Source organism: Neofelis nebulosa, chromosome 9, assembly GCF_028018385.1.
Source record: "Neofelis nebulosa isolate mNeoNeb1 chromosome 9, mNeoNeb1.pri, whole genome shotgun sequence".
Lineage (NCBI taxonomy): Eukaryota > Metazoa > Chordata > Mammalia > Carnivora > Felidae > Neofelis > Neofelis nebulosa.
In genome coordinates, this window is record NC_080790.1 from 27,298,844 (window position 1) to 27,325,713 (window position 26,870).

At 40.5% G+C, this 26,870-nt stretch overlaps 1 protein-coding gene across 11 annotated transcripts in view; it reads left to right on the forward strand.

Moving 5' to 3' along the window:
- Positions 1-26,870, forward strand: part of LTBP1 (latent transforming growth factor beta binding protein 1) — a 402,356-nt gene that overhangs the window by 242,930 nt on the left and 132,556 nt on the right. For all 11 annotated transcript variants that reach the window (XM_058683005.1, XM_058683000.1, XM_058683002.1 and 8 more), the window contains 2 exons: positions 15,093-15,215; positions 25,689-25,856. In XM_058683005.1, coding sequence (XP_058538988.1) covers positions 15,093-15,215; positions 25,689-25,856 — 291 coding nt within the window. The remainder of the gene's footprint in view (positions 1-15,092; positions 15,216-25,688; positions 25,857-26,870) is intronic.

Genomic DNA, 26,870 nt, shown 5'->3' on the forward strand with positions numbered 1-26,870 from the left:
ATGCTCTGTCTCTCTCTGTCCCAAAAATAAATAAAAAATGTTGAAAAAAAAAAAAAAAAAGAAAACAAAGCTCCAACTTATATAATTGTTATCCACAGGTAGTCTTTTTTCCCTGTTGAATTAAGCAGCCCATCTGCATCAATATCTGCCATTCATTAGCTCACTTGCTTTATAGATATTTAATGATGATTTAAATGGGGATACTCTGAGAAATATTAGAATATAATAAGACTCAATTCCCGCCCTCATGAAGATCCCTGTTCTTACTTACAACTCAAATATCAAGGCGGCAGGTGGTAAGTGCTTAAGGAATGAACCGAACACTGCAATTTCAGAGAGAAAGTTCCCATTTAGTTAGCAAATTGGATAGCACTTAAAAACCTAATCTTTAAAACAAACACATTGTCTTTTTTATTTATAAAATAATTCATACCTAGTGTTTAAAACTTAGAAACTAGAGAAATGTATAAAAAGTAGAAATTACCTGGGGTGCCTGAGTGGCTCAGTTGGTTAAACGTCCAACTGCAGTTCAGGACATGATCTCATAGCTCGTGAGTTTGAGCCCCGTGTCGGGCTGTGTGCTGACAGCTCAGAGCCTGAAGCCTGCTTCTGGTTCTGTGTCTCCCTGTCTCTGCCCCTCCCCCACTTACACTCTGTCTCCCTTAAAAATGAATAAATGGTAAAAAAATGTAAAAAAGAAAAGAAATTACCTTTATCACCTTCAAAAATTGGTGCATTTTGCTGTAGTTCCTGCTATATATCTATAGATATCTATAGATAGATAGATATTTACATCATATTTCACAGATAAGTGTGAAAACTGTTTTTACTTAATAGATAATACTTTCTCATGTTATTAAATCTATTAAGAATTATTTTAATGCAGACGTAGTATCCTAGTTAATGGATACTGGAGAATTCATTTAATTATTCTAAAGTGCTATTTTCAGATTAGTTTCTATTTTTTCTTAATACATATACTGTCATGAGTGTACTTGAACGTAAAGCTTCAGTGAATCCATGGTTCTTTTTACAAGAGAAATGACTGGTTCCAAGCTGTGATTTATCCTGTACACATGACTTTTGGAGAGGATGTGCATTTCCCTTCTCACTAGCCTTAGAGAGCCCACTGACCATAGGTCCCTCCTCTCCTCCCTTGGCTCCCTGTTTAGGCTCTCCCCAGGCACTTTATATTGAATATGGCTGTGAGCAAGATTGTAATTTAATATTCACTGTTTTATTGGAACTAACTCTTGTTGGTTTTAATAATTTCCTCTGAGTTTTCTACGTAGGAATAATTTTACCTTAAAATAATTGCAGTTTGGGAAAGATGATATCGGAGTTGGGAAAGTCATCGGGACCAGAGGAGATTAAGACACAGGCATGGGAGAGTATGTGCTATGCTGTGCCTGCTGAATCCCACAGGAGTAGGTGAAGGTGGATGAATTAATTATTATGGTATGGGGAGGGGGCAGGCTGAATGCAAAATTTGTTTGATATAGTGGCTAGTGACTGTAAGCTTCTTTTAAGTTTATATTTAAATAGAGGAACATTGATATAGTTTGTTATATATATTATGTCCTTGACATTTGTGGTTTCTTTCAAAGGTTTTGGTGAGAATTTGCATAGAGTGAAAATAAATGGCTTTAACTTAGTAGTGAGAGTTTTGTGCTCTCCCTCTCTTGCATCCTTACTCCCTCTCACTCAAGGTCCGCCCACCCAGCCTGTGCAGGGCTGCCTTCTTGTGGCGTTTGGAACAAGGTACAAGGGAGACAATGACCATGTACAGACATAAAGATGTTTTTAGTGATGGTGATCCTGACAGCAGGTGACTTCATGGTCTGTGATCCTAAGTTCACTAGCACTGAGGCCCAGTTAAAATTTTTTTTTAATGTTTTTTATTTTATTTTTGAGACAGAGAGACAGAGCATGAGTCGGGGAGGGGCAGAGAGAGAGGGAGACACAGAATCTGAAGCAGCCTCCAGGCTCTGAGCTGTCAGCACAGAGCCCAACACGGGGCTCGAACTCACAGACTGTAAAATCATGACCTGAGCTGAAGTTGGAAACTCAACCGACTGAGCCACCCAGGTGCTCCTCAGGCCCAGTTTAATAAGCCTTTTGTATATAACCTAAGTTCTTCCTCTAATACTCTTTAGTTCTTACCCAACTTTTTGGAACTAGCTAGACCAGCTACTGCTCCATTTCTCATTACTGTTGATTTTGTTAACGTGAGGCTCGTCTCCTTATGATATTACTTACACGAGAATAACTTGATAGTTTTCTTTTTTTCTCATAAAATAGATTTCCTTTCTGGTCATCATTGCTTGCATATTTTGTATCTGCCCATTTATATATTTTGCTAGCATTTATTCAGTGCCTATTTGGTGGAGCCATTGTGTCGGATGCTTAGGTGTGTCATAATTGAACAACCCTGGGAGATAAGTAGTGTTACCTTTTTTTTTTTTCTTTTAAACTGGTAATGAAACTGAGTCTTCTGACTCCAAAAAATTAAGCGATGGAAGGTCATGTAGCTGGAGAGTGGTAGAATTTACCTCTGCAGCCTGAGTATTCCTCCCTGTGCTCTTAACATTTATATAGCAGTGTGCAGTTTACGAAAGTACTTTTAATGTGTTTTCTCGTCTCTAAGGTCTTGACAATGACCCCACCTACTTGTTGCAGGTGGGGAAACCATGACCTAAAGCCTTGCTCAGCAAATGGTAGAGCTGAGAATGATAGTGGATGCCCGCTGATACTTTCACATTCTATGTTTAGCTCTTAAGCTCTTTACTGGTTTGAAATTGGTTTAGAAATCATAGAGTTGTCCAAACTTCATCGTCTAATTTTATAGCAAGTTGCCTTGTAAATGCATCTGGTGTGTAAAGTTTTTTTTATCACATTATTTATCACATCATGTAAGTCGTACCCCCTCAGTTTTAAATTTTTGTTAATATATATTTATTTTTGAGAAAGAGAGAGAGAGAGAGAGAGAGAGAGAGAGAGAGAGAGAGTCAGAGCATGAGCAGGGAAGGGGCAGAGAGAGAGGGAGACACAGAATCTGAAGCAGCTCCTGACTCTGAGCTGTCAGTACAGAGCCCAACATGGGGCTTGAACCCACGAACCAATGAGATCATGACCTGAGCCGAAGTTGGACGCTTAACGAACTGAGCCACCCAGGCTTCCCTGTACCTCTTCAGTTTTAGCGTGAAGTTTTTAAGAAGCAGAATATTTATGCTTCTAAATACTCTTGTTTTTATTTGTGTGCTTTTGTTTTGCGTTGATGCTTCTGTACTGTTATTTAGGCTATAGTTCATTTAGATTCTGAGGCATTCCTTTTTTAGGATCGTCTCTTCTCCTTTCCCCTGTCAGTTAACAATTAAATAAAATAATCATGTAGTTGCCACACTTCTAGGTGCAACTGGGCAGGTTTGCTGACCCAGGGCAGGGGCGGATGATCTCAGCCAGGCTCATTCTTGCATCCGTGATCTGCTGCTGGGTGCCTGGGGCTAGATGGTCCAGGATGGTCTCGGCTAGGATGAATTTGCTGTCTTACACACAGTCACTCATCTTCTGGGCAGCTAACACGGGCTGTTCGCAGGCTGGTGGCAGGGTTCAAGAGAGTGAAAGCACACAAAGCTTTACAATCTTAGGCTTAGAACTGACACATTGTCACTTCAACTTTGTCCTGTGGTTGAAAGACTGAAGTAATAAGGGCAGCCCACATTCAGGTGAGGACATAGCAAGAGGCATGGATACATGGAGAGGTGGAGAATTGGGGTCATTTTGAAAGTCAGTCTATAACGCCCTGATGGATTACAGCAAGTAGAAGTGCGTTTTTTCTGGGAAAAAAGGAAATGAAGATTTTTTGTGTGTGTTATGTGAGGTCACTTTACATCTGCTCATAAAGCCATATTGACAAAGTATTGGTGGGAAAAAAATTCTGGTGGATTATACTGGAAACTATATCATTTGTTATATATATATATATATATATATATATATATATACACACACACACACACACACATATATATACATATATATATGTATATATAAACTTTTTGATTTTTTAAATTTTATTTTAGACACACACACACACACACACACACACACACACACACACACACACACACCATGAGTGGGGTGGGGCAGAGAGAAAGGGAAACACAGGATCCCAAGTGGGCTCCAGGCCCTAAGCTCTGAGCTGTCAACAAAGAGCCCAACATGGGGCTCCACCTCATGAACCATGAGATCATGACCTGAGCTAAAGTCGACACTCAACTGACTAAGCCACCCAGGCACCCCCCCCATATATATATACATACATGTATATATATGTACATTATGTATATACATACATTATACATATATACATATACAATATATATGTATCTATATATACAATTTATTTATTTAAAAATTTTTGTTAATGTTTAGTTTTGAGTGAGAGAGAGGGAGACAGAGCACAAGTGGGGGAGGGACAGAGAGAGAGGGAGACACAGACACAGCTCTGAGCTGCAGACTCTGAGCTGTCTGTCTGGAGCCCAATGTTGGGTCTGAACTCATGAACCATGAGATCATGACCTGAGCCAAAGCCGGATATTCAGCAAACTGAGCCACCCGGGCACCCCAATGTTCGTTATATTTTTTAAAAAACTTTGTATATAGCCTATGTGTAGAACAATGTATTTTTCTTCCAGAATAATCAGTAGCTTACTCTTACAAGAATAGATGAGTTTTGGTTTTTTTATGAACTTTCAAATGATCCAGTATGTGTTCTTTTGTGTCTGGCTTCTTCCATTCAACAGCATGTGGCCAGTACCATTTCCTAATATTAGAAATTCTGGCTAGTGAAGTGATAATATCCTTTGATGCTTTCATTTAAAATCTTGAAAATACTTTTTCCCTTACCTTCAACATGTTCTTCTTGGACTTTTCTGTCTACGTAGTAGTTCCTACAGTTAGCATGGTCTCTAAAGTTGCTTTCAGTTCCACTATCAGAAAGGACTTGATTGTTGTGATGTTTACTTCTTAGTAGGAAGAAATGGGAAATAGGGATATGAGAATAATGTATGTATAAGTATGAAATTTAGAATCCCTTGTTCTTGCTATATGTTTGGGAAGTTATAGTAGAAAATCAGTAGGTAGAAGTTAAGGCTAGAGCCCACCAGACCTGATAAATAAGTTCTTCAAAATACTCACAAATTTTTAAAATCCTTTTTTTTTTCTTTTGAGAGAGAAAAAGAGAGTGAGAGAGCGCATGTGCACATGCGGGAGGGACAGAGGGAGAGGGAGAAAGAATCTTAAGCAGGCTCCACACCCAGTGCAGAGCCTGACATGGGGTGTGATCTCGTGACTATGAGATCTTGACCTGAGCTGAAATCAAGAACCTGATGCTTAACCGAATGAGCCACCCAGGCGCCCCTAAAGTTCTTTTTATTTAGCCTGCCAGAAATTCATCACAACACTCGGCTGTATTTAGTGATTTAATCCCAGAAATTGTGGGGTACTTAATGTGATTCTGAATCAAGTTTTATGATAGTCACCGACTAGGAGGGAATTGATAGATGTGTTACTGATTGGAAGGGGTTATTCTACCGTCCTAGGCATTTTCCTGGAACTCCTGCCACAGTTTGTATTTTAAATAGGCACAGAGTTTTTAGGAAGAATTGAAACCATTTTGGTCTGGTCCTGAGCATCCTATTTCAGCATTTAAAAGTCAATTTGGGACCCATTCCTCTCCATTTGAGAGTCTTTCCCTAATGTGTCTTCTTACCGTGCTTATATCACTGGGATAGGATTCAAAAAGGAAATGTCTGTTTATTTTATTCACTTTTCTTCAGGAAAGACAGTGGTGAAGTGAGTCATTAGCACATTGTATTTTCCAATAGCTCTTTGACCTTAATCTCTGGGGCTATAAAATCAATGGGAAGATGCCTGTTACATCACGAGCGATGAGGAAAGCCCATGATGGATTCATGTTACTGTGAATGTTTCAAGGAGAAATTAATGTAGTGTCTGTAGACTAGAGTCAGAGATCCAAGACCCACAGAGATGCGTATGTGATTAGCATCTTGCATGTGTAGCACACATGTATCAAAAAATAAATACAAGCTGTTCTCTGGGCTCTGATAATTCTTTTATCATGTTACCCTGAAGACAGAAGAATTGGAAGGAAGGGAATGCCCTCCCAGTGGTTTACCTCCTCTCAGTGAGTCTAGTGATCAAATCTATCTTGTGCTGGATTATCATTTACAAAGCGGAGGACAGTTACAGGTCAGGAGGGAAGGGTATGGCGGCGGTGAGGCCTGGGTTGAAACAGACTAGCCACAGAGAGCAACATTTCACAAAATGTGCTTCACGGACCGCCAGTTTGGAGGGATGTAAATAGACGGGGTGTGCAAAAAGGCTCCATGGCCGAAGGTGTAAAAAAACCACCAAGTTAAAGAAAACCCAGAGTTTTTTCCAAAGGACTTCTTGGGGTTTGTAATGTGCTTGTGCATGTACAACGTGCAGTGTTTCTCAAACATCTTTGGCCACAGGACCCTTTTATAGGCTCATAAAGCTTGTTTTACATAACGTACCTTGGGTAAAATTGCTCTGGAACATTGACCTTCAAACATTTTTTTGGTTCACTTATCTCCTAAAATAATTTGGAAAAAGTTATGTGGTCACACATTTTCAAGCTTACATCTACATTTTTTCCCATTAAAATTAAGTGGATGCAGTAGAATCATTTCTTGGGCATTTATTTTAGATATGTGGTTTAAACATATTTTTTTAATGTTTGTTTATTTTTTGAGAGAGAGGGAGAGAGAGAGACCGAGCGCGAGCAGGGGAGCAACAGAGAGAGGGGGATACACAGAGTATGAAGCAGGTTCCAGGCTCTGTGCTGACAGCTCATGAACCGTGAGATCATGACCTGAGCTGAAGTCGGACGCTTAACCGACTGAACCACCCAGGCGCCCCTGAACATAGTGTTATCAAAACTTGGGAGCTTCAGAGGTGCCTGGTGGCTCAGTCGGTTAAGCATCCCACTTCGGCTCAGGTCATGACCTCGCGGTTCATGAGTTCAAGCCCTGTGTTGGGCTCTGTGCTGACAGCTAAGGGCCTGGAGCCTCCCTCAGATTCTTTGTCTCCCTCTCTTTCTCTCTCTCTCTCTGCCCCTCCCCTGCTCATACTCTGTCTGTTTCTCAAAAATGAGTAAACTTAAAAAAAATTTCTTTTTTAAAACTTCGGAGCTTCAGAGTTGACTCATTCAACTTATGAATAATGTTGCCGTCTAACCTAATTGGTGAAAGCTGGGCCCTCTTGAGCAAACCAGACTTTATCACTTTTCCTGTGACTCGTCCTCAGGAGGGATATATTTGTGAAATGTTCAAATGTTTGGTGTCTTTGAGAATTTTCCATCGTGTAGGGCAGTGTACTTAGAAAGCATAGAAAGATTCCAGATGAGCAAGAGATATGCCTTGACTTTGTAAAGAAGACAAAGGCACTGAGTGAAGGAAGGATAGGAAAAGAGACTGGGCATGTGTGTTCTTAGGTCACTTTGAGAGAAGAAAATGTATGAAGGCTCAAGATCTAAAAACCGATTCCTTTAAATTTTTTTTTTTTTAACGTTTATTTATTTTTGAGACAGAGAGAGACAGAGCGTGAACAGGGGAGGGGCAGAGAGAGAGGGAGACACAGAATCTGAAACAGGCTCCAGGCTCTGAGCTGTCAGCACAGAGCCTAACACGGGGCTCGAACTCACAGACCGTGAGATCATGACCTGAGCCGAAGTCGGCCGCTTAACCGACTGAGCCACCCAGGCGCCCCAAGAAACCTATTCCTTTAAATAAAAGGATCCAAGCCTGTGTGTACCTGTGATATATTGTCACATGCCTTTAGGGATATGTGTACCCACAGTGAACCTGCTTCTGTGGGAGTTTAAGGATACATATGTCCTCTTAGAGGATGCATTCTGTATCTAACGCATGCAAAATAGCCAAATGGTCTGTGTGGCAAGGGAAAGTATTTATTTACCTTGAGAAGATTTTTTTCTGCTTTCAATTGGAAGTTATATTGCCAACTTATATGCTGGAATTTCTTTCCATCAGCAAAACCTGAATATACACAGCAGAATCTGTAGAAGGCTTCATATTTTCACACAATGTGAAGATCTTCATGCCCTTTTCTCACCTTGGACTTAATTCCTTTCGGTTATTAGACATGCCTCATTTCCTGTATAAACTTGCGTCACTAAAAAGGCAGTAAATTATTACTTTGTTAAACATACATACTTTCCTTTAGGAGAATGGATACATAAAAGTGTGTTTATTTCCCATAAGGACACTTAATGCTATTCATAATATATTATGCGTTAACTGTCATTATTTATTCCTTGGTATTTTAAGTTCTGGCAGATTGTTTTAAAGTCTGAATATTTAAGCTAAAAGTAACCTTGGGAATTATCTGGCTCAGCCCTTTTGTGTTACAGGAAAGGAACGTGAGATCAAGAGAAACAAAATGGCTTGCTCTAGGTAACATAATTTAGCATCCTCATTACAGTAAAACTAGGTATTAATGGGATATGCTTCTGATTAGATTGTTAACTCTTCATGTATTTTAATTAACCCTTTTAAAAAATAAGATCTTGGACAAAATTTTGCTTATAAAATGCGAATGACTGTTGTGTTGCTTACCATCCAGAATTGTCATGAAGTTCCCATGAGAGGAGGTGAGTAATACAAATGTAAAGGCACATGAGGATCCTTGTGTCATGGTACTAGAAGGTTGTATCATTGCCTACTACTCAAATACTAAAGCTGTGTTATATGAGGTTGTTTAAAGGGTCTCTCATTAAGCATATTTTCCAACTACTCTGTATTTTTCTGCTCTCTGGGTAATAGATGCCTTCAATTTCAGTTGTATTGGGTTGAACCATGTGACATTACTAATATTCAACCATTTTAGACTTACAAGAAGACCAGTTTTGTATTACTGAATTTGTTATGGCTAGAAGCCATGGCAGGCTATCGTGGGCAGAGACCCTCTATAAAGGTTTCAAGCTAGTCTCCTCTGTGTTACCTGTATCCCTATGGATTTTTGCCTACTGGAAAGTTGCTCATGAGACTGTATGAGTTTCTCCTCTTGTTTCTGCCTCTGTCAACTTCTTAGACTTAACCAAGCAGCTCAGATTGGAAGGTATGAAGATTGGCTGTATAAGAGGACCAACTCCCTTCAGCCATTCCCTTGGATCTTTACTCTTTAACTCTGAAAACTGTGAGGTCTCCAGTGGTTATACCATTCCTTGAAAGGATAGATTTCCATAGTTGGCCAGAAAAAAATCAGTGCTGTACAGAGGGAGAACAGTGAACAAATTCATTTGTTGATCTGTTTGTTTAAAAACTAAAATACTTTCAATTTAATCAAAATGCATGAAGGGAAATTGGCTGACCCTTATAAAATATGATACTTCTGATCTGAAACAGTTATGTTTGTCAGATATAAGTTACTTATGAAAATGATAATCAAGTTAGAAACTTTTATTTGATTTAAAAAATAGCCGTAGGAATTGAAGTCTAAATAGAATTAAAATTCATAATTTGCCCATCATGTTTCATATAATTGTTAAACTTTTGCCTGATAACATCTTCTCTTAGTGTCCTCCTTAAACTTCTCATGTCCAGATATAACATGTTCAGTTAAATACGTTCTTAAAGCATTTGTGATTTTTATCAGTTTATTTAGAAAAATCTTAAAGAGCTTGGCTACCTGAGAAAGTCATTTGGATCATTAATTGTTCATATTTCATATTAATTTCTGAGGTTCTAAATTAAAAAGTATGGGAGTTTTGATTTTTTACCTTTTTGTTTTTGTTTTTTAAGTACAGAGAATATAAACTAGCACCTAGTAAGTCTTCTCGGGAGCAAAGGACAGAAGAAGGAAGTAGCAAAAAAATTTTTTGATATAAGTTTAGGTGTAAAATTTTGTATATTAGGAATTAACACTTTATGAATGGAATGCTTTTGAAGGTTTCATTTGTGAGCAAGTTGTTGAAACCTGCAATATGATTTGTCACAGAAATAAAAGGTCAGGATTCAAAACTTTAAAACATTTTCTCGACAAGCATCCTCTTATTATAGAATCTCAGTACTTGAAGCAAATGAAAGACAACTGCCTTGCTTAAAACAGGTGTAACAGGTACCCAGGGCTCTGGGAGTGCTTAAAACAGGTGTAACAGGTACCCAGGGCTCTCAGCAGATGACAGTGAAGTCTCATGAATCTTGTCAGAGACCTGGTCAGACTCAGTAGTGCTACAGGATGGTAGTCTTCTAGGTCACAAACCATGCAGTCCCCAGCTCAGGGATTTGGGGGACCCTGTCTCTTGTGCTTTTAGCTAAGACCATAGCAGTCTCCACGACAGTGGGAGATTGTCAGACGGGGAAGATACGGATACTGAGTCAAGTGAATGAAACCTTTCAGGTCTTCTGTGTAGCCAGCACCTACTTTCACTCCCTCATTCCTCAGCCTGCCTTGAAAATGGTCCCTTCTGTACTTAAAAACTAAGATTTTCACCATCTCTGTGTGAATTTCTCAGCGAGGGCATTGTGGACCTTTTTGGCTGAACAATTCTTCGTCAAGGGGGACTGACCACGCTTTTAGAATGCTGAGCTCCCTAGTACCTACCCACCATGTGTTCTCCAGTTCTTGTAACAACCCAGAATGTCCTGCAGGTGAGCACACACCCTTCCCACTATGGGAATCACCAGCCCCTCTCCCTGACTACTAAGAAGGAAGTAGTCTTACCTACAACATTCCATAGATAATTGCTTTTTAATGTCTTTTTTTAAAATTTATTTTTGAGGCAGAGACAGAGCATGAGTGGGGAAGGGACAGAGAAGGAGGCACAGAATCTGAAGCAGGCTCTAGGCTCTGAGCTGTCAGCACAGAGCCTGAAGTGGGGCTCGAACCCATAAACTGTGAGATCATGACCTGAATTGAAGTCGGGTGCTTGACTCACTGAGCCACCCAGGCACCCCCATAGGTATTTGCATTTTAGAGGAGAATGTTTTTATATCCAAATGACCAATAAATACATTGCAAGTACAAATTAAAACCACAGTGAAACAACACTACACTCCCACCAGAATAACTAAAATGAAAAAGACTGGCAGTCATTTGGTGAGGATGTGGAGCAGTGGGTTCTGGGCTGGACATGGGCATAACCACTTTGGACAACACCATGATTATTTATTAAAGTAAACATGAGTCTTCTGTAATGAACCAGAAACTCCTAGAAATAAATCTGAGAGTAATGACTACCTTGGCCCAGCAAAAGACATCTATTATATAAGACTGCACACACTCACACACACACACACACACGCACACACACACACACACACACACACACACACACACACAGAATGTTCACAGGAGCATTGTTACTGATAGCCAAAAATTGGAAATAACCCAAATGTCAATCAATAGTTGAATGGACAAATTAATTTTGATACCCTCACACAATAAAAATATAACATCAGTAAAAGAATGAATTTTCGGGGCACCTGGATGGCTCCGTCGGTTAAGCGTCCGACTTCAGCTCAGGTCATGATCTCACGGTCTGTGAGTTTGAGCCCCGTGTCGGGCTTTGTGCTGACAGCTCAGAGCCTGCTTCGGATTCTGTGTTTCCCTCTCTCTGACCCTCCCCCGTTCATGGTCTGTCTCTCTCTGTCTCAAAAATAAATAAACATTAAAAAAAAAAAAAGAATGAATTCTCACAGGCATTAAAATGAATAAAAGTCAAGCAAAAGAACATACACAATAGGATTCCCTTATATGCAGTAGAAGAACAGGCCACACTAATGGATAATAGTACTTAGCTGTGGGGGCAGAGATGTTAACTGGGAAGAGGGAGTAAAGGAGCTTTCTGAGGTGATGGAAATGTTCTAAATCACAGTCTGTATGGTGGTTATTCAGTATGTACGTATGCACATGTGAATATATGTATGCATACGTATATGTAAAAGTTCATGTAGCTGTATATTTAAGATATATTTTGCTGTGTGTAAATTAAAAACGAACCTGGGGCTTTAATCTATATTTTATGGTATTTTGGAGAATAGGTTAAAAAATAAATTGAGGCAGTTAATGGAAGCAGGAGTTTTTTTGGAAGCCAAGAGAGTGTATCATGAAGAAAGTTGCATGCTTCTGGGGGGGCCAAACTTAGGGGAGGTGGTGTTTCTGGTGCTTTTGGCATGAGCTGATAAGGATCAAGACAGTAGGAAATGCATGATTCCCCTTCTTTATGACATTTTCCTATTCCTGTCTGTAGCCATAGTGGGTTTTTTGAAGTCTTAATTCCTGACCTCCATCCCCATGGCATCATTGTTGAGGGCAGTGGGCAATGTTGAGGAGAGTCGAAGAGAGGACATTGGAAGTGGGCACAAGGAAGTTATTGGACGTCAGGTATTTATCCATTGAAAGACAAAACCTCCACCTTAACCTGGCAGCCAGCAGTGAGGCTGGTACACCACTTCTTAGAAAACTCCAGTCGCAGGGAGGTTTGGCATTCCAGGAGGTGAACAGGGAATGTGTAGTGGTACATCCAGTGAACAGAAGTGCAGGCCATTCAGGGAAAGAGGAAGGCTAATAAATCACTCCCTAGTGGGGACATGAGGGAAAACAGAAGAGTACAGATTGTGTCTAGCCTTTTTGACCACAACTGGCTGATTCTTCAAGTTTGAGGTTTAAGTTGGGACATGTGATAAGGGCTTTAGTTGTACCATGTAGCCCCAACTGGACTTGGCATTCTTCCTGGTCCTTCATGGTGGTTTTCTTAAGGAGAATGAGTGATCCTGGAAATCTTTTCAGTTACATGCTGTGCATAACTGTGTGTTACAGCACAATGTACACTCTGGCAAAGAATCAGATGATCAGGTGCTAGACCATCTGTTGTGCCAGGTGTAATCTTGCTGTGCCAGTTTTCAGCTGGACCCAAGTTAGAATGCTGTAGAGTTTCTACAACAGATAGAATGGTAACTTGTCATTTGGGTGTCATTGAAAATGTATTTTATCACTGAAATGAAAAACTGCAGGTGTCTGATAAAATAAGTCCATTATAGATATCAATGGCTATTTAGAATATGAAATATAAGCAAATAATCATTTACTGAGGTCTCTACTTGCCTTTTTATGTGGCAATTCTGCTAGTAATATTTTTCTGCCAATCGTGTAATTTTAATTTAGAAAATTAATTGTATAGTTGTTAATAAAAGTTTTATTAGAACTGATGATTGAAGGAAGCTAACATGATTGGAAATAGAAATGCTAATAACCATATCCATTAATGTTAAGCTTCGTAAGCCATCCTGAATAAAAATATAAATAACTACTCATTCTTCACTTTTAACTTGTCCTATTCTGTTTTTTATTTTTAATTAATTACCTTTGCAAATGACACCATAATTTTTTTTTTTTTTAAAGCACTACGTTTTTATCTCTCCTCTTGCAAATTCTTTGGATTTCCCTTTGGATAACTGTCATAGCCTGTTTAGGCTGCCTTAACAATACCACCACCTGGGTAGCTCATAAGCCACAGGTCTGGAGACTCCTGGGAAGTCCAAGATCAAGGTGCCAGCATGATCACCTTCACTGAGGGCCCTCTTCTGGTTTCAAACTTCTCTGTTGTGTCCTCAAATGATGGAAGGGGCTAAGGATCTTCCTCATGATTTAAGCAAATCCCCACCTCCCGCCACCCCCACCATACCATTACCTTTGGAGGTTAGGATTTCAGCACCTGAATTTGGAGGAGACGCAAACATTCAGACCATAGAAATCACCATATGTGGCTGACCTCAAGTCTATTTCTAGCCATGGCGTCTTTTTAGTTTATTCCTGAATATGCCACTGCTGCCGAATTTTATGTTTGAGTATCCTCATGTGACCCTCAAATATTAAACTAATCTCTTCATCTGCCTCTTTTTTCCTCAGAACTTTCCACAAAACCAACAATGTCTTTTCCCCCTCTCTCAGATTAGATGCCTCCCAGGCATTTTTGACTCCTTTCTGTTCCTTTCCAGTGTTGTGCTGGCCAAACTCTATGCACTGCCCATTGTTCTTTTCAAAAGAAACATTCCTTCCTTCCTGATTATTCTCACCATCCCCAACCTGGCTTGTCACATCTCATACTTGGGTTACTCCTTCAGTCCTCAGCTTCTGGTCTCCTCTTATCAAGCCATCTGTTGACCAGATGAATTTCCCTGGAGCCTGGCTTTGGTTATATCTTCCTCATGCTCAGAAACCTTTAGGATTGCTCCCTCTTCTCAGTAAAAGTGAATCCAAACTTAGCCTGGCTTTAACAAGCTCCCTTTCCAACTGTTTACCTTCTGAAACTACTTTTCTAGCCAACAGTTTGACTAAGGGTTTCCTGATTCCCCTTCCCTTCTCCAGTCTCTGTGCCCACGCTCTGGGGTCACTCTTGTAGGTCCCTCATCCCTTCCTCCCCATCCATCTACCTATCCCCACCTTTGATGCCTGATGAAGTCTTGACCATCTCCCCCCCCCCCCCCCCCCCCCGCCCCAGGGCTCTAATCTCCCCTTCCTCCAATTAACTCCACTGGGACTTGCTGCCTACACAGGGACTTTCATAATTTGACTTCTTCAAGTTGATGACCTTTCTTCTAATTGTGATAAGTTCAACTGCTTTCCCTTTCTTTAATTTGTAGGTAGTTGTATGTCCAGCTAGACTGCAGGTGTCTACAGGGTAAGAGTCTTTGCCTTACCTGTATGATGTTTAAGACCTAATACCCACTCATGTGCAAACTCTGTGAAGGCAGGAATCTCGTCAGTTTTGCCCACTGACCAATCTCTAATATTCAGAAAAGAACCAGGGGAAGGGTAGGTGCATACTAAATAGTTGTTAGATAAGTTGGAGGTGTTCAGTGAATGTTTGATTTGATTTTAGGTTACTCGCACCAGTTGTGTTGAAAGCTAACATCTATTTACTCGAAGAGACAATTGTAGTGAAAATAAAGTGCATGCTCTTTACAGCCAGGATCTGTTCAACTGGGCTTGACGACTCCTTCTAAAAGGCTTGTGTTTTCCTGCAGATATTAATGAATGCCAGCTACAGGGTGTGTGCCCAAATGGTGAGTGTTTGAATACCATGGGCAGCTATAGATGTACCTGCAAAATGGGATTTGGCCCGGATCCTACCTTTTCAAGTTGTGTTCGTAAGTAATGATCACTTTTTATTCCTACTTCGGATCTTTTTTTTTTTTTTTTTAAGGAGGGGGGCTATCCAGAAGAAGATAAATATACTCAGTGGTCAGCTGAATATTGTAAACATGCAGGAAAATCTCATTAAAAATGACAGTGAGGAGGAGGCAGATCTGATATGCTAACATCTATGTTTTAGAACTTTCTCCAAAATAAATTTTTATTGCAATCAGAAAAATATAACAGCTAAAAATCAATGTAGAGGACAAGCACACTGAGAAAACAAACTTTGATAAACCAGTTATTTAAAATTTTCATACCTGAAAGATGAAAGCAGTTTTGTCCTTCATGAGCATTTTCAGCATTATTTAGACTGTGTTAAACTTTGTCCCAGCTTCTGTCTTTAATTAATCCAAATTCTGAGTCACTGGTGTTGGATTTAATGAGGTTTCACCGTATTTGCTTCATTGGAAGAGTCTGGGAAATAGTTATGAAGACCCTGCATTTCAGATTTTCTATTCAGTTCCTATTTCAAAGATTCTTCTCTGTTGTCCTCAAAAACCACCAAAATGTGTCCCCAGAGTTAGACTGTTTGCCTTCCAAATGTTGTCTCTAAGCTTCTCTCTTGTGCCTGGCAAGGATAAAAATTACTCATTAAATCACATGTTCCAATATTGATAGAGAAAATATAGTTTTTCCAAAGAAACTCTCTTACCACAAAACCTAATCCAATGTAATCACTACAGATCACCTTATGCATTTAGGATGGGTGCATTTACATATAAAGTTCTCAAGTGCAAATTTTTTAAGGTTATCTTACTTTTTTGTTTTCAAGGTAACATTACTTTTAAAAGAACTAAAGTCCCTTGTTACAAAGTAGGTGAATACTGCAGATTTTTTTTTTTTTTAATTTTTTTTTTTCAACGTTTTTTATTTATTTTTGGGACAGAGAGAGACAGAGCATGAACGGGGGAGGGGCAGAGAGAGAGGGAGACACAGAATCGGAAACAGGCTCCAGGCTCCGAGCCATCAGCCCAGAGCCTGACGTGGGGCTCGAACTCACGGACCGCGAGATCGTGACCTGGCTGAAGTCGGACGCTTAACCGACTGCGCCACCCAGGCGCCCCAGATTTTTTAAAAGCTGTATCCAATTAAAGTTTAAGCATTTTATTTGTTTATCTATTTAGTTAGTTATGAGTGAGACACTATAGGTGGGGGACAGGTGCAGAAGGAGAGAGAGAGAGGGAGGGAGAAAGAAAGAGAGAAAGAGAAAGCAAAAAAGAAAGAAAGGAAGGAAAGAAGAAAGGAGGAAGAAAGAAAATCCCAAGCAGGCTCTGCACTGAGCCGGGGCTTGATCCCATGACCCTGGGTCATGACCTGAGCTTAAATCAAGAGTCAGACACTCAACTGACTGAGCCACCCAAGTGTCCCCGAAGTTTAAACACTTTAAATTACTGCATGGCAGAAAATAGGGTAATTTTAAGAGCATTCTGTATTTCTGTCCTGCTAGGTTTTTGTTGTTATTACCTGTTTTTTAATGTGGCTTTTGTATATGTTAAGCTGCATCCTTCTGACCTCCACTGTTAACTTGGAATTTGGTCAAGACATGTTCTTGATGGACAGTATCATCTGTTCTTTTTAATTGTGCACCTCTCCCTGAGACACATAGATACAATGAAATATGGCAAATGTAGTAAAGTAAAAATGACAGTCTCATTCATTACTTTCAGAATTCTGAGAGTTCATTGAGTCTTCTGGATAATTGTTACTAATCACTACTATTTTCTTTTAAAAAGTGTCAAATGCAGATTAGGAAATTTCACACGTAAGTTCCTTCTTCTGTATTCTTTCACAGACAGTTCTGATCACGAAGCAGACTCTTAATTACAGGGCTTTTTTGGTGAGTGGTAAAATTAGACTGTAAGATGATGTTTCATACAAGGTACATTTGAAAACTAATGCAGGGATCTGGAAATTTCAGGCCAAAACTCACATTGTTGACAATATCCAGATAATTTAGGGATCATTTCTGGCTGATTTGAATTACATGAGTAAATATTTTAAATAGTTTCATAATTTTAAGTGTAAAAGATTTTACAGAGTTTGGATATAGAATTTGCTTTGAATGTTTGTTTTTTTTTTCCTCTTAATTTAACTTGTAGTCTGGTTAAAATTACCAGACTGAAGATTGAAGATTAGGTGAAGTTGGAAAACTGGTCGCAAAGTGTTTTATTAAATTTTGACTAGATCTGATGTCTAGAGTTAAGGGCAGATGTCCAGGTTTTAATAAGATAGTAGAAATCTGCCAATGAGATTTTTGAAACACTTACACATTTCCTTAGCATTTATTTTCCCTGTCATTGCCCCAATAATACTGAACTTATTAAACAACCATCCATTCTTATTTGAAAAATAAATAATTCAATTTTATGGTTCAGCTACAACAGCTGAAATGATAAGTATTAAGAGAGGTTTGTTGCTGGTTAAATGCTCCAGTTTAGAGTTTGAAGTTAAAACCTGGGCTCTACACCAGCATTGAACGGGCAGATTTATTTCCCTATTCTCTGGATATACCACATGTAACCTCACAGATGTGTGGGGTTCCTCAGGATTTGTGACTTGGGTCAGTCCAGCCTGATTGGTTTGTGAACTATATTTTGAAGAAATAGGTGGGGGAAGTCTGAAGACCGTTGAAAAGAATCAGGAAAGAAGGTGATGTTTACAGTGTAAGGGGAAAAATATTGAGGAGATGGTGGTGCCCTTAATAGTAATGGGGAAATAGCAGGAAGAGACTGGGGCTCACACGTATGTTTACATGCACACACACATATACATGCACACACCAGACACACAAAGGCACCGAGCAAAGCCATTGCTTAATGTTTGGAATGTATGTTTTTGAGAGGTATTATAAAAACAGTTGTGGATAGAGCAGGCCAAGCACGAGGAAGAGATTGACCACATTTGCTCAGGCCGCGTGAACTTTGGGCCTATCCAGGCTGTCAAAGCTGTGGCTGACTCTGTGAGCGCAAAGGAAGGCACTTGGCCATGGCCAGGGTTTGCCCGCCCTGTTCTCCAATGCACTGAAGTGAACACCCTCAGATTTCCTTGATTCTGGCCTAAGGTTGCAACCGTCTCACTTTTCCTCCTCGCCTGCTCTCTGTCCTCGCCTTAGCAAAGCTCACAGAAGGAGAGCCAGTGGACCTGGCTTCTGCTGCCTCAGACCTCTGTGTCTGTGCCTTAGGCTGCTACAGCAGCATTCTTTGGACCTCCTCCTCTCTAGGGATGGGGAAAGGTGAAATTTTAGGATTTGTCAGAGCAAATCCAAGAAAAGTATAATAACCTTTGCAGTATAATAAGCTTCCTGACTTGATCAGCTGCAATTTTCTTGGGAATTCGGGAGCTGCGGGATGAGAGCTGTGGTGGGTATGCCCTATAGGCTTAATAGAAAAATGCCCAGATGAAAGAACTCTGAGCCCGGATATTTGCTGTTTGATAGTATTTTTGCCCCATGGCCTTGATGCCAATACACAGAAACGGAGGGTTGGAGAGAGATGCTCAGATGAAGCCACATTCCTTCTAAAAGCCGGTCATGTTTATGCCCATGATATCTTTTTACTTCCCCAACATCTTAATGAGGGATGTATTATTCTCATTTTACATAGTAGGTAATTGAAGCCACGAGAGTTTACATAACTTCTGAAGATCCTACAGCTAGTAAGGGACTCTTGAGATTTAACAGTGGGTTTTGGGCCTCTAAGCACCCAAACCTAGTTCTAGATCAGGGGTGGGCAAGCCATAGCCCATGGGCCAAATGTGTTCCACTGTTTGTTTTGGTAATTAAAGTTTTATTGGAACACAGCCATGCCCATTCATTGACGTACTGTCTAATGTTGCTTTCATGTGGTGATGGCAGAGTTGGGAAGTTGGAGCAGAGCCAGTAGGGCCCACAGGGTCGAAAGTGTTTATTATTTTGCCTTTTACACAAGGAGTTTGCTTATTCTTGGGCTGTATCAACAGTGTCTAAGAGAACTTTCTGTGATGATGGGGAATGTTCTGTATCTGTGCCGTCTGGTATAGCAGATGCTAGTCACACGTGGCCAGTGTGACCGAAGAATTAAATTTTAAATTATAATTCATGTACATTTTATTGAAGTAGTGAGGCATTAATGTCTCAGACTGCATAGTTCTAGATCATTGTTTTACACAGCTGATTGAGTAAATGACTGCTAGATCCCCTCCTTTCCCCCTGAAATGGCCTTTCCTTCCTGACTTAGTGGTTTTGGCCATGTGGCATTGTTTTCCAGGCAGTCGGGCTGGGAGCTTCTCTGCCAGTTTTGACTCTGTCCTCTCCTTTGGTCTCCAAGAAAGTTGTTAATCTTTGTAATCTGTCTTTTCTTTTTTTAAGTTTATTTATTTATTTTGAGAGAGAGAGAGTAAGGGAGAGAGAGCACGCAGGGAAGGGACAGAGAGAAAGGGAAAAAGAAACTTCTTATACAGGCTCCATGCTGTCAGTGCAGAGCCCAATGTAGGGCTCAACCCTGTGATCTGTGAGATCATGACCTGAGCCAAAAACAAGAGTCGGACACTTCAACTGAGCCACCCAGGTGCCCCTGTCTTTTCTTTCCATCTCTTCTGTGGCCGTCCTAGCTCAGGTCTCTCCCTTCCCTCACTTAGTGATCTTGTACCACTGTGTTCTGGGGGTTAGACAAACATGTCTGTGCAAAGTGTTTGCCCCCACATGATAACAGTAACAACAAAAACCAAAAACCAGAGCAGTAATGTCAGCATCTTTATTGTGCACTTAATAAGTGCCAGGCACTGTGATGAACACTTGATACAGATTATAATACTATGATAGATAAAATACTTACCAGATGTCCGTGAGGTTTGTGTCGCTATTCTCTCTATTTTAGAAATAAAGAAATGGAGGCTCGGAGGGGTTAAGGATCTTGAGAAAAGTCACACAACCTTTAAGTGGTAGAGCCCACGCTGGAAACTGGATCTTACTCCACAAGCCGAGCCTCTAATCAGGCAGAAGAAACCAGTCTGAATTGACAGGAGCAAGTCCTTTATTTAAGGAGAGCTGTTATTTAGTCTCACTTGCCACACCGTAGAATAGATGCTGTAACTCTGCCCTGTCTCTGGAATCATGGTTTCTTTTATTTTGGTTCTCCCAGAATTTAATAGCACATTTTCCCACAAGGGTGCCCAGTGGTTCTTATTTCAGCAAATTCATCTCTCAGACTCCTCATGACACTTTACCTGCCTCTCAGCCCTCGTCCTCTGTAGGGTTTTAAGCTTTAACGGGATGAAACTCTAATGTGAAATTTCATCCAAGAGACGAATGAGGATATCAGGGGTGTTGGGGGAGAGGGGAACAACCAATATACATGCCATCTTTCCGAGTCTTTTATATTTTTCAGCTTCCTCTAAGTGGCAGATTAGTTTATATCTGCTTTAGGATACTTACCATTCATCTGTGGAAGCATGTCTTTGAAAGTAGGATCAGAATTTATCATATAGCCCTGTAATTAAGTTGCTTGGTATGCCACTGGGGAATCCAAGTGAGAGAAACGTACCATCTTTCTGTCATAGTGTGTTGTGTGACTTTCACCATCAGCACTGGCTGTTCGGTGATGGTTGGTGACTAAGGTATGGGGCTGTATGCGTATATTACTTTTGAAGATTTCTAGATCTCTAGCTAACAAAAAAAAGATACATCTTCTTGACTGATTGATGTGGCATTTCCAGTAGGTTTTACATGCCTGAAGGGTTTCCATCTATTTGGAGTACCTGAGTTTTTCCACCTTTATCTTAGCAACCCATCTTGGAAAAATATAACCTGCAAAAACCACTGTTGGAGCGTGTCTGCGTTTTGGAACCTGTCGGCATGTTTGTTACTGCTACTCCGTACCCGTTCCCATACCTGTTTCCACTTATTCTTTACAAATCTTTGGGCATGACCGATTTTTTTTAGTGTAGCCTAAAACTTTATGACTCGAGAATATATGATCACGTGTACCATATGTTAAAATAAATGTATGTAATGAATTCTCCTTTATGATTAGTCTTCCAATCTGTAATGAAAGGGACTCAGCTTCGTAATTCAGAGCACACTGTCTATGGATTAATGCTGTCACGTAGACTAGAATGTGAAAATGCTAGCGATCTAACAAAATAAGTGGAATTGCCATATGAGAGATCGGAAATGATAAAAGAATGACAGGTAATCTAGGTGTTAAAATAGGAGTGGTTTGAAAAGGCATACTCTGTTACAAATCTGAGGCATAAATGAACACTTTTTGGTCCATATAGTTGAAGATCAAAGAAAATTTGAATCATGGGAGCCTCAGTGAAATTGATGTATGGAAGCTGGACCGTTTCTTGGTTTTCTTCCAGCTCTGAAGGAATAATTTTTTTCATTAGTTTCTTATTCTTATATGTAGTTGGGATGAGCCAGAATGTCTAGTTAGAACATGGTCTGCACACCCATGCTCACCGACAATTGCTGCGATGACCATAAGCCAGTGATTTCTCTTACTTCCCTAACAACCCCCACTTGAAATGCTTTGGAAGCTGTCTGATGGGAGGACAAAAGTCTATAGATGATTTTTGGTGTGAAATGTTTAGAAAGAATTAGTTCACTGGACTTCTGTCTTTATACTCCAGATAAAATGCCTAAAGTTTGTGTGTGGTGTGTTTGTGTGGTGTGTGTGTGTGTGTGTGTGTGTGTGTGTGTAATGCAAGAGAGCTCAACAACTATCACCTCACTTTGCTTAACAAACAATGTCTTACAATTCATAGTCATGCACACCTAATAATCTGTAAAAAACTAAATTGTTGATGTGGAGTTTTACTTTAATTTGGCGGACAGGCATGGTAGTAGGTTCCTTCAGAGTAGAGTCCCTGGGGGACACCAGGGGGGCTTAGTCGGTTAAGCATCTCACTTTTGATTTCAGCTCAGGTCATGATCTCATGGTGGTGAGATCAAGTCCCACATCAGGCTCCATGCTGATAGTGGAGCCTGCTTGGGATTCTCTCTCTCCCTCTGCCTCGCCTCCCCCACTCTCTCTGAAAATAAACTTCTCTAAAAAAGGCATCCAGATGGCCAACAGGCACATGAAAAGTTGCTCAGTGTCACTCCTTATCAGGGAAATACATATCAAAACCACCCTGAGATATCACCTCACGCCGGTCAGAGTGGCTAAAAAGAACAAATTAGGAGACTATAGATGCTGGAGAGGATGTGGAGAAACCAGAACCCTCTTGCACTGTTGGTGGGAATGCAAACTGGTGCAGCCACTCTGGAAAACAGTGTGGAGTTCTCAAAAAATTAAAAATACATCAACTCTGGACCCAGCAATAGCACTGCTAGGAATTTGCCCAAGGGATACAGGAGTGCTGATGCATAGGGGCACTTGTACCCCAATGTTTATAGCCACACTTTCAACAATAGCCACATTATGGAAGAGCCTAAATGTCCATCAACTGACAAATGGGTAAAGAAATTGTGGTTTATATACACAATAGAATACTACTTGGCAATGAGAAAGAATGAAATATGGCCTTTTGTCGCAATGTGGATGGAACTGGAGAGTGTTATGCTAAGTGAAATAAGTCATACAGAGAAAGATACCATATGTTTTCACTCATATGTGGATCCTGAGAAACTTAACAGAAGACCACGGGAGAGGGGAAGGGGAAAAAAAAAGTTACAGAGAGGGAAGGAGGCAAACCATAAGAGACTTAAAAAACTGAGACTAAACTGAGGGTTGATGGAGGGTGGGAGGGAGGGGAAAGTGGGTGATGGGCATTGAGGAGTGCACCTGTTGGGATGAGCACTGGGTGTTGTATGGAAACCAATTTGACAATAAAATTTCCTATTAAAAAGAAAAATAAATAAATAAACATTAAAAAAAAGTAAAGTCCTTGGAGACTTTAGGGGAGACACTTTGAGGGTAACAAGGATGACACCTAATCTGGTATTAACTACCCCAGAGGTGCGGGTGAGGTGGATACAAGGACGTGAGTGTGGAGAACTAAGTGGAAGGGAGTCCATGTCACCATTAGCCAGCATCATGGATTTGAGGAAACTCTCTGCCGTGTCCTGAATGGCCCTTATTCCCAGGATCTAGAACTAACATTAATGCAATTAGTATTATAAGTAAGCCCTACCATATGTAAACTAGGCTCCTGTGAGACGGCCTGACATTGTTTCTCTGAAAACATGTGTTGTAACTTTGAAATAATTTGGAGAGGAATTTTTTTAGTAGAATATCTTAGGAACTGATTATACTAGAACTATGACCTATAGGTGTATACATACACACACACACACGATAACATTAGTGATGTTCAGTCATTCTAGGGATTTATTATCCTTTTGGGGATGATAACCATACTTAAATTGTCTTTTATTTTGCTCTGTGATCTTTTATCAGTCTTGCACAGACTCCAGAAAGTAAGTAGGAGAAGGAAGAGGAAAAGACTCAAAGTTCTCCCTCTTAGCACTTTTTTAGTAACCTGGACAAAACTGGCCTGACTAGACTAAATTACTGTGTTAAGTTCTGAAGCTTCAGGAAGGTCTCCTCTGCTCCCCTCAGTCACCTGTTCCCATATTCCAATTCTCCAGTATTGCTATTTTTAAGTATCTTTACTTTGTTCATATTCTACCACTAAGCAATGTACAAATGCCCTTGAGAGAATGGAGATACCTACTTTTATTTTCAAAAGAGTGGCTGACAAGTGCCTTGTGTCTACTCTGTACTAAAGGTTTATTAGCATATGATATTTCTAATCTGCACACTGAGCCTATCGTCTATAAGTGAGGGTTATTGAAGCTCACCAGTGGATTAGGGTTCTTTCCAGAGAAACAGAACCAATAGGGGTGTGTGTGTGTGTTTGTGTGTGTGTGTGTGTGTATGCATGTGTGTGTATAAAGAGAGCGATTTCAGAGGAATTGATTCACATGATTTTGGAGACCAGCAAGTCCAAAATCTTCAGGGTAGGCTGGTAGACTGGAGACCAAGGGAAGAGTTAGTGTTATAGCTTGATTCTGAAGATAGTCGCTGGCAAAATCCCTTCGTCTGGAGAGTTCAGTCTTTTTCCTCTTAAGACCTTCACCTGTTAGGATGAGGCCAACCACATTCTGGAGATAATCTGTTCTACTCAAAGTCTACCAACATAATTGTTAGTCTCATGTATAACATACCTTCCCAGCAACTTTCAGACCTGTGTTTTGACTGAATACCTGCCTGCTGTGGCCTAGCTGAGCCAAAAGATCCGATTAACCATCACAACCCCAGTGACTTCTATAGGTTGAATTCCTGGCAAGAAATGCCATGAGAATCCAGGTCTGTCTGGCTCTAAAAACCTTTGCTCTTTTCACTGTGCTGTAGCACCTTAATTTGATCAGGTTGTTTCTTACAGCATCTTAACAGAGATGTCAGTCCTTTTGGAATGATTGAAAATTGAGATCTGAGCAGGAGAGGAAGGTGATCTGGAAGCTCCAGGTGCTAGAGGAGTTAGTTAAAGGAAAGGTACATGGGAAAAACCTCATCTGGACAGGGATACAGTAGAGAAGAACTTTGGTTGGGATGGGGGAGGGATCAAAGGGAGGACAATCAAGCTTGGTCTGTTCAGCCCATTGACTTGGCCTGGAGCTGACTCTGAAGAACATACTCCATCCACATTTACATTAGAAAATGAACTTCTCGAAGGCAATATTGTATTTTATCCTCATCTTTGCCTTCTGTGCTCACTTGAGTGTCTAGCTGTTGGATTTGGATTAATGCAGTTTGATCAATAAACTGAGAGTAGAAGATTCAGGAATAGGATTCAGGTATTGGATGATTATGGGCCGGTGTGCTTTTGCAGTGTTTTCTAAGAGACTGCACCCATCGTTGCCTTCTCTGGTGTGCTGTCTTGTGTAGTATGGCAGGTCAGAAGCTGCTCCCTGCCTCTTATATGCTGTTGACTGGCTTACAGTGACACCTGATGAGGCCTCACAAGCTCTCCCTGCCCTCAAAGTGAGAAGGGCAACAGCTGTCTTTTTCAGCATCAGCTATGTTCAGTTTCTGATTTTCACAATGCCTGGCTGTTTGCCAGATTCTGCCCTAGAACTCCCTCTGTTAGGGCTAAATACAGGAAAACAAGTGATTTTGATAATAGTTACTTAGATTTAGTTGGGCAGCTGATTTTGGCCAAAGTGGTTTCTTTCTACTTCATGCACACATACCTGATCTAATGCTTGCTAAATTGGAAAAAGGGACCAGATAGGAAGAGGGACACTCGGGGCCCTGATTCTAAAACTTGTTTGGTAAGCTGACTCTAAATCAGGAAAGGTGATGCCCTAAATCTACACAAATTTATTCTGAAATACGGTTTCTAATCCAGAACTTAAGGTTCAATTTACTGTGTCAAGAAAAGTCAATCTAGACTTTGTCGTTTCTTGGGTGACATCAGGCCTTATCTCTCTGCTTCAGCGGATACCCCTGTGATCTCTGAAGAGAAAGGGCCCTGTTACCGACTTGTCAGTTCCGGAAGGCAGTGTATGCACCCTCTGTCTGTTCACCTCACCAAGCAGCTCTGCTGTTGTAGTGTGGGCAAAGCCTGGGGCCCACACTGTGAGAAATGTCCCCTTCCAGGCACAGGTAAGTCATTTCCATCTGTACGCTCATATTCCTTCCCAGCCACGCAAGGACACAGGAGGACTTTGGCAACTTGCTTTATTTTTGGTTTCTGACTTTTAATTTACTTTTTAATAATACAACGGGTTTTTATCAGTTTGTACAAACCATGACCATAGAAGGTTGAATCAGTGGGAAAAAATGACATGCAAAGTGATTTTCCTGTTTCTTTGTAACATTAGACTTCCTTTTGTATGTTAAGAAAAGCCATTACTTTCTATCCTCATCTTCTCGGACCCAAAGTCTGCTGTTCAAAAGTACAAAGAGACCAGAGGCCCTGCTGGGCCATGCACTGTCGTAATGCCTGACCGCATGTCACGTGCATGGAAACGAGACCTTGTACGGGTTGACTCACTTGCTCATTTATTGAAAATGTGCTTGTCAGTTTCTCCAGTTGGAAATGGAGGGAATTATAACCATGATTGAATTTGTGCTCTGAGTATTAATAACTCAAGGGCAGATCCTGCCAGTGCACCTAGGAATTTCTGAGTCAGAATATTAATAGAAATTGATTAATTCTTTATACTTTAGTTTGGTACATATTTGCCCAATATCCTGAAAGAGTAAGTATATTTCTCTCAATGTCTTGCTTATGCCAAGGAATCCTCACCTTCTCAAGCAAGATCAAGTAGGATTAAATGGAAGAGAAAGAAACACACCCTGCAAATCCGGGCATGGTATTATCAAGGGAGAAGTGGCACCTAGTTCGTTGGCACATGGTGACCAAAAAAAAGTCTAGTCAAGTGCTTATTTGGCAAGATGCTTCCCACCTAGGGAAGTGGAGAAACTCTCACAGGACTATGTCTCAAAGCTGTTGCTTACACAGCAGCAGACAGGGTTTAAATATAAATTTAAATCTCATGGTCCACCTTTGTTGGTGATTAGGATCGGAAAGAATTGGTAAGGCAGAGGATAGTATAATGTTGATCGTATTTTGATAGCCTGTATAATTTTAGACACCCACAAAATAGCCTGGTA